The 12,121-nt window shown below is 42.6% G+C and overlaps 1 protein-coding gene across 1 annotated transcript in view; it reads right to left on the bottom strand.

Annotated features, from left to right (window-relative positions):
- The window catches only part of Tes (testin LIM domain protein), a 39,719-nt gene extending 27,959 nt beyond the window's left edge, over positions 1 to 11,760 (bottom strand). The window contains exon 1 of the mRNA XM_036181614.1: positions 11,616 to 11,760. Coding sequence (XP_036037507.1) covers positions 11,616 to 11,642 — 27 coding nt within the window. The 5' untranslated portion in view covers positions 11,643 to 11,760. The remainder of the gene's footprint in view (positions 1 to 11,615) is intronic.
- Positions 11,761 to 12,121: the final 361 nt, after the last annotated feature.

The following is a 12,121-nucleotide window of genomic DNA, read 5'->3' on the forward strand; positions in this document are numbered from 1 at the left end:
AAATAAGTTCTGCATTTCCTCAGGCAACGTGGAAGTAACAGAGCCTGGCTGAGAGGAATTTGGAGAGCTCTCTGTCTCAAAGCCAGCAGAAAAGTGGGAGAATTAAATACAGGCCCTCTAAAGATCAAGGAAGACATGCTTCAAGATTCTTCATTTTTTCACAGCCTTTTAGCACGCCCAAAGACTACATCTACTGTTCCAACCCTTTGCTTCAAGTACTAGATTTAGTGAGATAGATCAGAAGGTGCCAGCCCTCTTTAAGGATATTTAGCCATAAGTTAAGGATTGTGAGATAAAGTTCGCTGAAAAAGAGGATTAATTTTGTGTAAGATCTTTGTTATACATATTCACTCATGGTCTTCCTCATTATGAGTAGGGCTGTTGGGCAGCTCTGTTCCTTGATGGCTACTTGGCTGACTGCTATCAGATACTGTCCATACCTCTAGTTCCCAGTGGTGGTGGGTACCGAACTGAGTGAGTAACCCAGGTAGGACAGAGGTGAAGGCCAGCTAGGGAGGTGTGGCTGTGCTTTCCATTGTTCCCGAGCCTACTGGACTATGGATGAGCTTGCTGATGTTCCAGGAGCTCCACAGGAGAGGGCAGCTCCAGCTCCAGCCCCATCAAGTTCAGGGGACAGCGGAGTTATTCAACTCCCATTCAGACCCATGGGAAGTTCCTTGAATGACTGTCATGACAGGTGTGGCTGTTTTGAAAGCTAGGCATGGCATGGTAGAGAACATCTGTGACTCCAGGACATAGAAAGTAGAGGCAAGAGGTTGTTTGTATTCCTGTTACTGCAGTGCTCTTCAAAATGTGGCAGTTGGCAAACCATGACTCATCAGTCCATCTGAGATGTAGATGGAAGCGAGCGTGAGGTCATCATTGGTAACACAGGAAGTTCAAGGCCAGCTGGGCTACTTAAGACTGTGTCTCAAAAAATATGGATAGTGGTTCATATCTGTAATTCTAGAACTTGGAAGGCTAAAGCACGTTGACTACCATAAGTTCAAGGCTAGTTTGGGCTATGTAAGTCATTTTTAGGCTAGTTTGGACTAGAGTGAGACTCCATCTCATAAAAACTAGACATATATGCCAGCATGCATCCCCATGGCTTCTCAGCAAGACTGCAATGATAACATGGAGAAATCAAACCTATCAAGGCAAACGTACATGTTGTTCTAAATGCAGGGAGCATTGCAGCCCTCATGGCTGCCTGTCAACTTCACCTTTGTTTCAGGAGACTTTGATTATGTCATGAAAGCTTCAGGTGAGCCTGCTCTGAATACTGGGGTATCCCCTGTAAGTTCCTCCTCTGCCTGGGAGGAGAACCTAGCCCATCCATGACAGTGTGTGTGCAGGATTTGCTTACTTTTTCCTTTCCCTGCAGCAGGCCAGGAGCAATCCAGGAGAATATCTGTACATTACCGCCTGATGTAGCAGCCCTGACTCCAGTAAAACCACATTAAGAGTGTTTGGTGGCCCACTTGTGGTCTTTACTACAGGTAGAATACACTACATTAGCAACTCAACAAGCTCTTGGCCCTGGGCATCCCCAGCAACAATTTGAGAGGAGCACACGGGTTACAGACAAGGAGAGAGAAAAGATGCAAAGAGCCCAGCCTAAGAAGAGCCACAAAGAGTTGTGGCTGTGAAGGTGAGGGATTGTAAAGAGCCAAAACTATAGAAGAGCTATAGGTCTTAGCCACTAGGAAAGTTCTGGAAAGCCCCTGGAAGTTACTACGTTGGCTGTTGAGGAGCTGTTAGGCTCCTTACTAGCTGTTTGTTCCATGTCATTGCTGGACCCCTGGCAGACCTTTCATACTAAAGTGTAAGGTTGAGGGTCCTAACATCCCAGGGGCAGAGTTGCTGACCCTCAGTCCCACTTTGCTCATTCATCTTTGCAGAACAAACAAACCCTTAGTTGACTGGAGGTACAACGAAGACAAAAACTTGGTGGCAGGCTGATGCCAACCCACAGCTGTGAGCCGAGTCCAGCCAACACCAGCTAGCCCACAAAGTGGAATGTCCTCCTTTTACAAGCAGATTGAAAGAACTTATCCAATATGAATCAGTGTTAAAGCAAAGTGACAGAGACCCACAGCAGTGGGCTAGGTTGCTTCAGTACCTCAGCTTCCCATTTGTCAATTGAATCGGGACCTTGGGAAAACTTCAGCTGCTGAGGCTGCCATGCTCTTCGCTTAGCTTTAGGAGGGTCAAAGAGGGGCTGTGAACGGTGTGAACTCCAAGCAAGGATGGACCTCCTGACTTTTTTACCACCCAGCACCTTGGCTTCATGCTACGTAGCCTGCCCGTGAGATGCCTTGTTTGCCTATGGAAATTTTGTTTCTTGTACAGGAATTGGTTCCTCCATAGACTACTCCCAGTCTGCCCAATTAAAGTTCATTACTGTTGCCCAGGGACTCAGTAACGGTTGCATGCATTCCTATTATTTCAGTGCTTTTCAAAAATGTGGCAGTTGGCAAACCATGACTCACCAGTCCAGTCCGAGACATATAAAGAAGTAAGTGTGAGCAACAGGAGCCATTATAAACCTTTGACAACTTAAAAAAAAAAAAAAAAAAGCTTTTTTTTTTTTTATTTTAGTAACTCATTTTTGCTGTTTTCAGAAAATTAGTCTATGACAGATTTTTTTAAAAGTTGTTCCTTACCAAATGGAAAGAAACAATATTATTAAATTTACATGTTTGTCTTGTCTCCTTCCTTCTCATTTAACACCCCCCCCCTTTTTTTTTCTTACCAGTGCTGACACGCTAGTATTCTAGACAACATAAGCTCAAAGTGATATGGGTAGAAATCCAGTTTAGAGTCTGTCATCCTAAATGTAAACCACTTTGAATATTCTCTATGTAAAACAAAACATAACTTTTTGCTGAGTCCCAGTAACTTTTATTGCAGGCCAGAACCTCATAAAAGGAAAAAACAGACATCCTACCATTGTGACTCACTCTGCCAGGCTGTCATGATGATGTGCCCATATAAAACCAAAAGTCTACCTACATCTGCATCACCATTTTGCAATGAAACAGTATCACGGCTGCATCAGACACAGCAAAAAAAAGTTCCTGCGGCTTTGTCTTTTTAGTGACCTCCTCACCAAAGCATTCGAGGCTTCTAGCCCAGTTTTCTGTGTTCAGCTTGGCACTATTCAGATAAGAAGAAGCAATAAACTCCCGGAAACTCCTTTTTATAGTTTTCTTAAGGTAGTCAGAATGTTACTATGATAAACACAAGCTCAATCACTCCCAGTTTGAGGATGAGTCAGAGTGCTTCAGTGACAAAGAATTCCTCCAGCAGTAGCCTTACCTCATTGAGCAGGCAGATCTCTGCAGCCCCCAAGGGCTGGTTTCCGGCCAAACACTCTCTACCCTTAAGCCTTACCCCAGCCCAGCCCAACCCCATCCTCTGCAGACCGGGGGAGGATCAGAGAAACTGGAGATGGTAAACTATCCCTTTTACTTTGGGGACCAAATAAAAGCAGCGAGAGCTAGAACATTGTGATCTCACATAACCTTTTATCTCACTAGGCAATTATTTAAACAGGAAGTTAGGTGGGTACAAAACTCAGAAAATGAAAAGCTGTATCTCCTATGGATCAGACTCTAGTTGTTTTATAGGACGGTTGAAGGCTAAAGCTGGGTGGTTGGAAAAACTTAACCTTTACATTTCAGTCTCTAACACAGGGCTTGAGTGCATATTTATTCCAAGACCAGTGACACTGTTTTTCTTTAAAATCTTGCAAATGCTGTTTTTCAACCTGCTTTAAATGTGATTATTCTTGTTTCTCCATTTTTGTGTTTTTTGAGGTTTCCTTAATCACAACCAATATATTTTGCCTGAACATTTCACTCTTATAAAAATGAGTTTTCTATATGCTTTGAACATGATCTAATAAAATCATTTTTAAAAGAATCAAAGTATCACTGGGCAGTGGTAGTGCACACCTTTAGTTCCAGCACATGGAAGGGGGTGGAATCTCTGAATTTGAGGCTAGCCTGATCTACAGAGTGAGTTCCAGGATAGCCAGGGCTACACAGAGAAACCCTGTCTTAAAACAAAACAAAACAAAACACAACAACAACAACAACAAACCATAGAATTAGTTACCATGGCAGTAGTTGCTAAACAAAACTTTCTGAGCAAACAGGAATCCAAGGCTGACTCTTGCAGGGCGTTTGTAATCATGAAGACTAAATGTGGTCACTTGAGAGGTGCAAGGATGGACTTCATGTTATCATGGTTGGTTCTACACTTCAATACATAAAATCGCTTTTGTATTTTCTCCCCTGGTGGCCATTATTGAAGATAAAAGAAATGAGAATTCAAAGGTGGCAAGATTAATGATGCTGAAGACTCACCACCCAAACTTTCCACCATGTTAGAAATCCGGTATACTGCTAATCTGCCAAGGTAACTCCAGATGTTGCAATCCTAGCTCTGCTGATTTTCATCTGTCATTTACTTTTATGTATTTGTTTTTGTTCTAACACTCTTTTCTTTTCATTACTATAGTACCACATCCTGCACCAGCCACAGATAGATATATACATACATATACATGTGTGTGTGTGTGTGTGTGTATATATATATATATATACATATATATATAACTATTTCCTGAGATGGAACTCATTTTGTAGACCAGGCTGGCCTCGAACGCACAGAGATCCGCTTGCCTGTGCCTCCCAAGTGCTAGGATCAAAGGCATGTGCCACCACCATTAACCACCTGGCCACATATCATTTTTTAAAAACAGCTTTTAAGAGGCAAGTCTTAAAAGTGAGAGACATGACGATTAAAAACAGTGAGTGATCCTTTGCTTTTCATTTCTCCATACACTAAGGAAAATAACACTTCACATGTGAGCTTATTTGTCCCACTCAACTAGTTTCCCTGTGGAATTCACAGATGTATAAAACAGTTATATATTATACCACTTCCTCTGTACATGTGTATATGTATTTACATGCACATTTGTGGTCCATGTGATTTACAAGGGCCATGGGACACTATACTTGGTAGACTGTTACCATAACTTTTCATAGCCAGAGTCATGGGATTTAGAACCTTTGGAATAATCTATTTCACTTATTGAGTTTTTTCAAACATGGAAATTGAGACCCAAGGTGGCCAACATAACGAAAAATAGTAGAACTATGACAGCCTAGCGTGAAAGGATGCTGATAATAATAAGGGAGAAAGTACGGATACATGGGTGATCTTTCCAGACATAGGCATGTCTTGAACATTACTGACCTTCCGAATTTCTAAGCACACTGTGTGGTTCTGTTTGTATAAAGAACTTGTACTCAAATTATCAGGTAGCCAATTACTATTCTATTCTCAGAGAAAGAATACCAAAAGTAACACTAAGAGAGCCCTACCAAGTAATCCTTTTCCGCAAATGATGGTGCCTAATATTAATTCCATTCTGATAATTTCCATAACAAGTTCAAGAGACAGCTCACCATTTTGATGTTTCTTGCTGCTTTTTAACACAAGATTTTTGTAAGCAGGAGGGAAATGAGCATTAACAGCTTCCTCAGCATGAAGAGCACCCTGGTATGCTCATTTGTTTTGGTTTCTGCTCTGCTGTTAGCTGTTGGGTCCACTATGCCTGTGAAACTCGGGGCATTTGCCATTGGAAAAGGCATTTCCAACCCACAGAGTGTGGAGACTTCCACCACATGTGAAGTTCAGAAGGTAGAGCACTTCCAGAGCTCACCAGGACCCCTGCAGATCCTGATGCTATGGCTGACAACCTAAAGCAGAGACCCCAACACAGGCTCGATACTGCTCAGGATCACATGACTCTTAGCTTCCAAAAGAAACTGAGAAGTTGGAAGAATTCTAAAAGATATGGTGAGGAATGCTATTGGAGTTTCTTTGCCTGTAAAAGTCTCCCAGAAATTCCTTTTCATGAGCCTTTTACTCAAGTAGACTTCTATCTGGCAACTAGCACTAATGGGTATGCAGCAAACATGAACTTAAGCACGTAACCTGAACACCAGGGGTATAGATGGTAATTTAATTGGTATAGAAATCACTTCTTCAAATATAATTGTTCCCCCACCCAGAAACAGAGTTTCTTTGTGTAACCCTAACTGTTCTGGAACTAGCTCTGTAGACCAGGCTGGCCTTGAACTCACAGAGATCTTCTTGCCTCTACCTCCTGAGTGCTAGGATTAAAGGCATGTGCCATGCCGCCAAGCCAATATAATTTCTTTAAATAAGCAATTTATTTTCCAATGCATCATACTTTATTTATATGATATAATTACTTCAACATAGTGAATAAGCTGGGTGATAGAAGACTCACAAGGTAGGTGGGTATAATAAAAGGAACACGAATTCTCAGGATTATGGTTCAAGTTCATAGTAAGGTTCTTCAGTTTCAGATTAAGTAATCTGAGCTGAGGTTTCTTAGTCCTCAAAATGGTACTATGGCCCTCATAAGACTTTCGAACAACAATCAAAGTAGTCAAACATTATAAAATGTAAATTTATCTCTCAAGCTTAAAATCTAGGTAAAAAGGTGAAGCTCCAAATGTATTTGCAATCTACAGTGACTATCTTAAGAGTTACAGAAACAATCTTTGGGAATTTAGAGTCAATGCTTTTCTTTGTAGGTAGGAACATGAGGTGCGGGCAGTGTTTCTAGAAGAGGGTGGGTTAGTCACAATAAACATACCTTGAAGAATGCGTAAGATTTAGTATTGGACTTGGAATATGAACACTGTATAAGCAATGTTATTCAGTACGGAGTACATAGTTGTGACTATTAGTGTTCACTGTCTGCTTGACAGGATCTAAAATCACTTGGGAGATGGGCCTCTTAGCATGCCAGTAGGTGATCATCTTTGTTTGGTTAATCAAGGTGGGAAGGCAGCACCATTTCCCTATGCTTGTATCTAGACTGTAAAAATGGAAAGAGGAGCTGAACAGCAGTGTGTATTCATGGCTCTGTTTCCTGATTGTGGATTTGCTATAACCAACTCCATCAAGCTCCAAATACCTTGACTTCCCCACCATGATAAATTGTACTCTTGTGCTATGAGCTAGAATAAATCCTTTCTGCTATATTATTTTTGTTGGAGCATTTTACCACAGCAAGAGGATAAGAAACAAGAGCTTAGTGGGAGCACTTTCCTTTCTTCTGTGGGTTCTGAGTCAGAGCATCTCCCTTTAAAGATGCTCCCTTCACTCCAATTTGTGTCAATGACTCTTGAAGAAAATGTCTTTCCAGTGCTTCATGAACAAAAACTCCTGGAAACAAGCTGTGTCTGAGAAAGTGATGGACTGATGAGAATGCTGGTACTATGGAGAGATTGGAATGGTGAAGGCCCAGAAGCTAATTACCTTATCTTGGGCTAGTTCTAGCCTTCTGGAACAGCCATTCCCAGCCCATCTGAGTCTGCACTAACATCTAATAGACAGAAACCTTTTGGAATGTATTAACTTAGCAGATGACTAGCTTCTACCAACCCAAAAGCTAGGAATGACATCAGACAGCATCAGGCATTTTATTTGTATATTAATAAAGTTGCCTTAGGGTCAGAGTAAGCCATAGCAGAAGCTGGGCGGTGGTGGTGCACACCTTTAATCCCAACATTTGGGAGGCAGAGCTAGGCGGATCTCTGTGTGTTCAAGGATACAGCCAGCATGGAGACATACACACCTTTAATCTCAATACCAACCATAGAAGAGCTGGGGGTCTGTACAGACAGGTACTGACAAGGAGGTCATGTGGTTGGGTTTACAACCAATGAGAAGGCAGAACAGAAAGTCTATAAAAAAGAGAAAAACACAGGAAGTAGCTCTCTTGCAGAGAGGAAAGACAGCAGAAGCAGTGAAGGGTAAGGTTTTTCAGCTCTCAGCTATTGCTCTGACCTCTTGGCTTTTAACTCTGCAATTGGCTTTATTAAATTACAAATTACAAAACTTTATTAATATACAAATAAAACTTCCCAACATCATGAAATTAGACAGCATCTTGCATGTTGTGCCTACAGAAAACCTCCCCCATCTTGATATGATTGTATCTCCGATATATTTTAAATTTGCCTTGATCCATGACTTTCTTTGTACTGTAAAGTTATAAAATGTCATGAAACTGTTCCCACGGTGGAATATGAAATATAGGATAACTTACATCTGTGTTCCTGGGCATGGTCACTCAAAATGGCTCCAGAATAAACTCACTCCCCCCCTCCTTCTTTCTGGGTGAGGTGTAGTTTTTCTACCAATAGTTTCCTACACCAAGAAAGGCTTCATGAAGAAAGGTTAATTAGATTTGAGGACCCAGATTCCCACATACTTGCTTTTTTCACTTAACTAAGGAGCTACCTATGAGAAAATGGTCATTCTCATTTCCAATGCAATAATCTTCATGGTTCTGAATCTTTTCCAACTCCAGTCACTTGGACTTACTATCCACTTTTGGATAATAATTAAAGCTTTTGAAACAAATCTGAATGCAGAGAAAGACTTTTTTGTTGTTGTTGTTGTTAATGGCCTTCCACATTTTAAGATGTATCTTTTCTTTTTAAAGTAAAGTTAAAAAACAAAGAATTTCAAGAAAAGTATGTAAGATGTGAGGATAGAGTTTCAAAATGAGGTTTATAAAATACAGTAAAAATAAAGCCTGGCAGCAGTTCTAGGCAGTACAATGGAAATCACTGGAGTCTCCCTCTTCAGTATATTTTGAAGCATAAAAGTTGATTTTCTCAGAGAGAGGAGTGCCAAGGGAAAACATCTGGTGATGGGCCATGATTTACTATGAAAAAGGGGCTGCTTGGATCTCTCAGAGCCAGTGTTTACTTTTGCAATCAGACGCAGATTTTTTACTTACACAAAGTAAAAGGGATGCAAGATGAAGGGGCAGGGACCAGCTCAGTGCTTCAGAGGACAAGGCGTGAACATAAAAGTCAAATTCTCATTTAAAATATTGTTAAGACAAAACTCTGTGTAGACAAACTAGCTTCCACATCCTAGCAACAGCTCACTTGCTTCAAACAAAACAAAATACAGCAAAACAGCAATTATGCAACCCAGAGTGCCTGTGATAGTGGTGTGCAACTGTTAATCAACCTAAGGGCAAGTTCATGAAGAAATCTCTCCCTTTATAAACCAAAGACTCTTGCAATAGTATAACCCACCTACGCCACTGAAAGGTAAAGCCTGTCCTCTTTAATCCTTTTTACAGGAAATGGTAATGGGAAATAAATAACATTTTTCCAACTGCCTGGGGAAAATTCTTTTTGTAGTCAACAATGAAATGGAAGGGCTTTGGAAGGGAATAATCCCACACTTCTTAAGCTACAAGTCAAGTTGATTTTTACTTAAATGCCTCTATATTTCCATTTCCAAACTGCCTTTACTTTGGAAGTACATTCAAGCAATGGCTTTTCTTGTGTAACTGAAGATCTGACAATCATTTAGACAATGAGGGGACAAGCCTGCATGATGAGTCAGAGAATCTTGTAATATCTCTTTAAGTGTGTTAGGAAGCAATTTCTAAATAAAACAATTCTTAAACATCTGTTTCGTTTGAGATAATGGCTTCAAGGGTAAAATGGACCCAGAATCTTTAAAGTGTTTTGCCCTGGGGAACCTTTCAGCCACTCCACTACAAAGAACAGCTTAGGAGAGTAAATCAAGGACATGGTTAGCAGTCAAATGGGACACTGTTGGGGTGTCTTAGTCATCTACTGACAGAGGACCCTCTGAGCATCACCGGGAGTGACAGTATCATAAAATGGGATTTATTGATGTTACTTCATTTTCTTTAAATTTCTGAAATCTTTGTTCTTGAAATGGGATGGAAAGGAGTAAGCTTACAGAGACCGTTAAGGAACTTGGTTGAAAAGATATCCTTTTAAAGTAAAAGAAGGATGAAGGGAGGTTAGTTATGCCACATTTCAAAAGAATTATTTATGATAGCCCAGACTTCAAGAAGTGCTTATAAATATCTGCATTTTTAAATCCCTTGCTAGCAGAAATCATTCTTAACTTTAGACTTTCCTTTAAGAATTATTGTCTCAAAGAGTTTTTTTTTTTTTAATAGAATAGCTTAAAAAATAGTCTTTCGGTTCACAGTAAAAAGAAGCACAGTTCCCCAACGTGCATTTGTCTCCACATGTCCAGCATGCCCCCTCATTATCAACCTTGTGCTTCAGAAATGGCCACTTATGAGACACACTATTGCCAAAGTTCAGATTCCACAGTAGGGGTCACGTCTGGCATCTTATATCCTGTGGGGTTTGACAAATATATTCCAGGGCAGAAATACACACAACAGGGTTATTATCCTAACAGTCTTCTGATTTGCCTATGCAGCCCTCTCTACCTTCAAAGAATTCCCACTTTTCAATATTTGAAAAGAATAATTTTCAAATCAGTATTTCTAAACAAAAACAAATGCCTGAAGTAGTTCTTACATTAAAACTCAATGAGTTCAGTGTTCATCAACAGAAGACTACACAGCCCATCAAATGTTTGCTAAGTGGGAAGCATGGTTAACCAGAAAAAAAGGTTAAGAGAATAAATATCAAACAGGAAGAGGCAAGAATACATTTTATATTTCCGGTTCTTGACTTCCCTTCTGGGAGCTGATTTTAATCAGAAGGTTCCAAGGAGTGCTTCCTAGGTTCAAAGGTTCAAATTTTTATTGGTCAACGCTCCCTACCCTCATACTTCATATTTGCATACGATTTTAGAAATTCAATTCTGGACACAAAATAGAAATTCCCTTTTAGAAGATGAACCAGCAAATGTAAGGAAGCCAGAGAAGAAAGTTTTCTCAACTTTTCTTTCTTACTCTGCACAACTTCCTTCCCTATTTGATAAATGACCACTAGCTGAAATTTACTTCAAAGTAAACAGCCGCAATTCCCGGGAACAAGACCTTTAAGGTCGAATGTTACAATAGAATGTGACGTCAGCGTTCTTTTGAGTCATAGTCTGGTCCCCACCCCTTTCTCCCAGGCGACCTGAGAGACTCCCCAGAATCTCCTCAGGTAGGGCTATTAGCCCGGACACCAGGAACGGTGCTGGGGTGTTCCCCAGCACCTGAAACAACCGCTGTTGGCCGCTGGCTGCAAACACTTTGCGAACCATCTCCGCAAGGAGACAGTATTTTGGCACTCAGGCCATCAGTGAAACACACACACACTCCCCTCAAAGTCATCACTTCAGAAGTTATCAGCAGGCGCGGGTGTGAAGGAAGTGTCACTAGTCAGCAGCCACTTTAAAGAGCCTGGGGCAGCCAGGCTGGGGGTTGGAGATCCGGGCTGTCAAAGCCACTGAACCACACCGGCTCTCCAGAGCGCAGCTTCCCCAGACAGGAAGCGGTGTCAGTCACCGTCTCGCCCAGACCTCACCCTGGGCTTTGGAGAAGGCGTGGCAAAAAGGTTTTCCGGAAAGTTTCAGGCGCGGTGACAACGGGTCTCAGGGTCCCGCCCCGCCGCGACAGTCACTCAAGGGTTCGGGGTCCGGGGAGTCGTCCTCTCCCGGCACCTACCGGCATCTGGGCCGCGAACACAGGGCAGCTCCCGCGCCCAGGTGAGGCGACCGCGCCCGCCGCCCGCGCCACTCACCTTCTTCATTTTGGTTTCCAGGTCCATGCTGGGCGTCGGAAGGGCTCGGTCCCGCGTCCGCGATCTCCGCTGCGGGGACACGGGCGCCGACGCCGCAGCCGCTCACCCCGCGCCCTCGAACTTCCGCAGCCCGGTTCGGCTGCGGCTGGGACCTGGAACAAAGAGGCCCCGGCAGCCAATGGCAGCGGGGCAGCGCCGGGAAGCCACCAATCAGCGCGCGCCGCACGCACCTTCGCGGCCAGAGCAGGGAGTTAGCAAGGTGAGGGGCGGGACCGCAAGGGGGCGGGGCCTTGCCGAGTGCCCCAGGGTACGTGGACTCAGTTTCTCCAAAGCCTTAGTAGCTCCAGGGCTGGTGTGGCAGGTTTGCATCCAGCTGAAGGCCAGGCCCAGACCTTTCCATTTCGGTGGGTTGTACTTGTGTGTCGCCGGGACTTTTGATTCAGGTCAAGAGGAGTGATCCTCCCAATACCAACTTCTTGGGTGGTTGTTAGGGCAAAGAGGAGCCA

The sequence above is a fragment of the Onychomys torridus genome, chromosome 3 (assembly GCF_903995425.1).
Source record: "Onychomys torridus chromosome 3, mOncTor1.1, whole genome shotgun sequence".
NCBI lineage: Eukaryota > Metazoa > Chordata > Mammalia > Rodentia > Cricetidae > Onychomys > Onychomys torridus.